General features: G+C 36.9%; 1 protein-coding gene across 3 annotated transcripts in view; it reads left to right on the plus strand.

The window, feature by feature from the left end:
• LOC113823641 (mucin-5AC) overlaps positions 1-1,962 on the plus strand; it is a 10,579-nt gene extending 8,617 nt beyond the window's left edge. The window contains exon 2 of one of the 3 annotated variants that reach the window (XM_070124349.1): positions 1-1,962. This exon is cut by the window's left edge and continues 134 nt beyond it. In XM_070124349.1, the coding sequence (XP_069980450.1) occupies positions 1-102 (102 nt within the window). In that variant the 3' untranslated portion in view covers positions 103-1,962. The other 2 variants (XM_070124348.1, XM_070124347.1) reach the window with 2 other exon arrangements.
• The last annotated feature ends 538 nt before the right edge of the window (positions 1,963-2,500 follow it).

Below are 2,500 nucleotides of genomic sequence, written 5' to 3' on the forward strand. Positions count from 1 at the left end.
CCCCAGCCTAGACCTGGGCCCTTGGGTGCTGGCGGGGTCTCACGGCGTCCTCAGGGGCAGACTATCCAAGAATTAATACAGCAAGGTTATACTAGCGGATAAGAGGAGTGATCATGAAAAGGAAAAAATAGATCTAGCTGATTCGCTCTTCTTCCCGTAGCGACGACCACGACCCCAAGACCTCGACGAGGAGGAATAGCTGGCCTTCTGCAGAACATATTCCGGAGGAACTCCGAAACGACCACCACGCCTCGGACAGTCAGCCGACCACAAGACGTTCACATCATCCCCTACCCTTCGCCCCTGCCAGGCTTTGGGTCCCAGCAACAACAGCAGGGCTCGTATCCGTATTCGTCGCCCCAGGCATCCTGTTTTATCTGCCGCCGTCGGAAATGGCTCAATATATTTCAGACTTTAAATAACAGAGGTGAGTCAAAGACTAGCGAGCGAGGATATAGTCCTGCAGGAGCTTAAACGTAGTCATTTATATTGCTCGTTTCTGAAGACCTTAAGACACTAAGATAGTAAGGAATTATATTGTGAGTTCGAAATGTTGAATATAAGAAACACCTTAAACTGTGCATTCGAGTCCGTGAAAATCTGCTTTTCACTGATTATCTTACAAAATCTAGACGCATTGTATTGCAAACGGACTATAATAGATTATTGCACAATATCAAGACTGTGGTAAGTCTGTTATCATAATGTAATCATATGCCAGGTAGATAAGCAGACAGACATAGACAGACAGACAGAAAAAAAGAAAAGGCAGGGGCAGATGCAGAGACGGAGACATACAAAGATATGCACGGACGGAGAGAGACAGATACAGCCTGAGCAGGAGAAAGGGAGATAAGGAGTAATGGATTGAGAGAGAGAGTGAGAGAGAAAGAAAGAAAGAGCGAGTGAGAGTGTGAGCGTGAGTGAGTGAGAGATTTATATATATATATATATATATATATATATATATATATATATATATATATATATATATATATATATATATATTTATATACGTACATACACATATGTGTATATATATGGAGAGAGAGAAAGAGAGGGAAGACAGACAAAGACAGAAAATTCCATATCCGTACTTGAATTAGTTGGCGGCACCCTAACTCACGTGGTCATCTCTGTGATGTATTTCTCTTTAACCCCTTTCCCCACTTCACGAATTTATCGTTACAGCAGAGTGCATCTTTGCCTAGTCCACAAATAACTGGAGCTGGAAACAAAATAAACACAGTCTACGTGCTCAAAAGACAATCATACATTTACCAGATGAACGAGATTTTAATTTTCTACGGAGGTAACTCTAGGTACTATCCACATATCTAGTTATGTATCAAAACTTCAATGCGTAAATATTTACAACCTGTGTTTGAATGCTGTATCTATTTATTTATTGCTATTGTTATTTTGTTATTGTTTATATATATTCCATACCTTTGTACTATTAGGTCAATGAAAAATACCCTTAACTTTTGTTTACCATTTGTCTTAACACTCTAGGTAAGAAAGAACGAGAGAGAGAGGGGTAAACAGAGACAGACACAGACATATACACAGTAAGGCAGGCAGGTAGACAGACAGATGAAGAGAAACTGAAGTAGAAAGGAAAGTACACATGCAGACAATTAGACTGAAAAAGATACATGTCATTATTTAGGAAGATGTATTTATAGTGTATGTAAACCCCATTTTACAAATATTCTGTCTTGTATCTATATATTTATTAACGATAACGTTCAAGGCACGTTATGTTCTATGATACATAAACTGCATATTTATTTATTTATTGTGAAATGATATGTAAACTGCATATTTAGACCTATTTATTTATTGTGAAATGATATATACTGAAATGATTTATTTATTGTTAAATTATATATACTGTAATTATTTGTATATGCTCTATTTCATGTATCTTTACAATGCCAATAAACGTCCCCGGTACTGTTGTTTTCTATGTACTTAACCTACTAACTTTTAAATCATATGATGGAAACATCATGTGAATACGTGTAAGAGCATACATTAGGACAATAGTTATATTCTATGTTTAGTATTTTATATAAGAATGGTCACTAAACTAATAAATGACACCTTTCGTAGTTAAAATAATTCAAAGTAGTGGAATTGCCTGAAAAGGGAGTCTTTTCCTGCTTAGCATATCTAATCATATTTTTTATTCATTTTCTATATTTGCCGAAAAAAAATCCGTGTAACCGAGTCAAGGCCATCAGTCGAAGTTAATCTGACAGCATGATATCTTGGAGATAAGAGAATATTGTTTTTAAAACCCATGTCTCTCTTCATTAATGTTTATGATAGTAATTTTGGGTTATCTAGGCCTACATGCAATCCAACGCCATATATGCCGTCGGTCACTTTTCATTACTTTTATACCCCTCAGGATATATACTAAGGGGATGCAGCAGGGTGCAGGAAGAACCATGTTCACTGTTTTTAGTGGGAATGTTTTTAATCACAGATA

This window comes from Penaeus vannamei, chromosome 8 (assembly GCF_042767895.1).
Source record: "Penaeus vannamei isolate JL-2024 chromosome 8, ASM4276789v1, whole genome shotgun sequence".
Classification (NCBI taxonomy): Eukaryota; Metazoa; Arthropoda; class Malacostraca; order Decapoda; family Penaeidae; genus Penaeus; species Penaeus vannamei.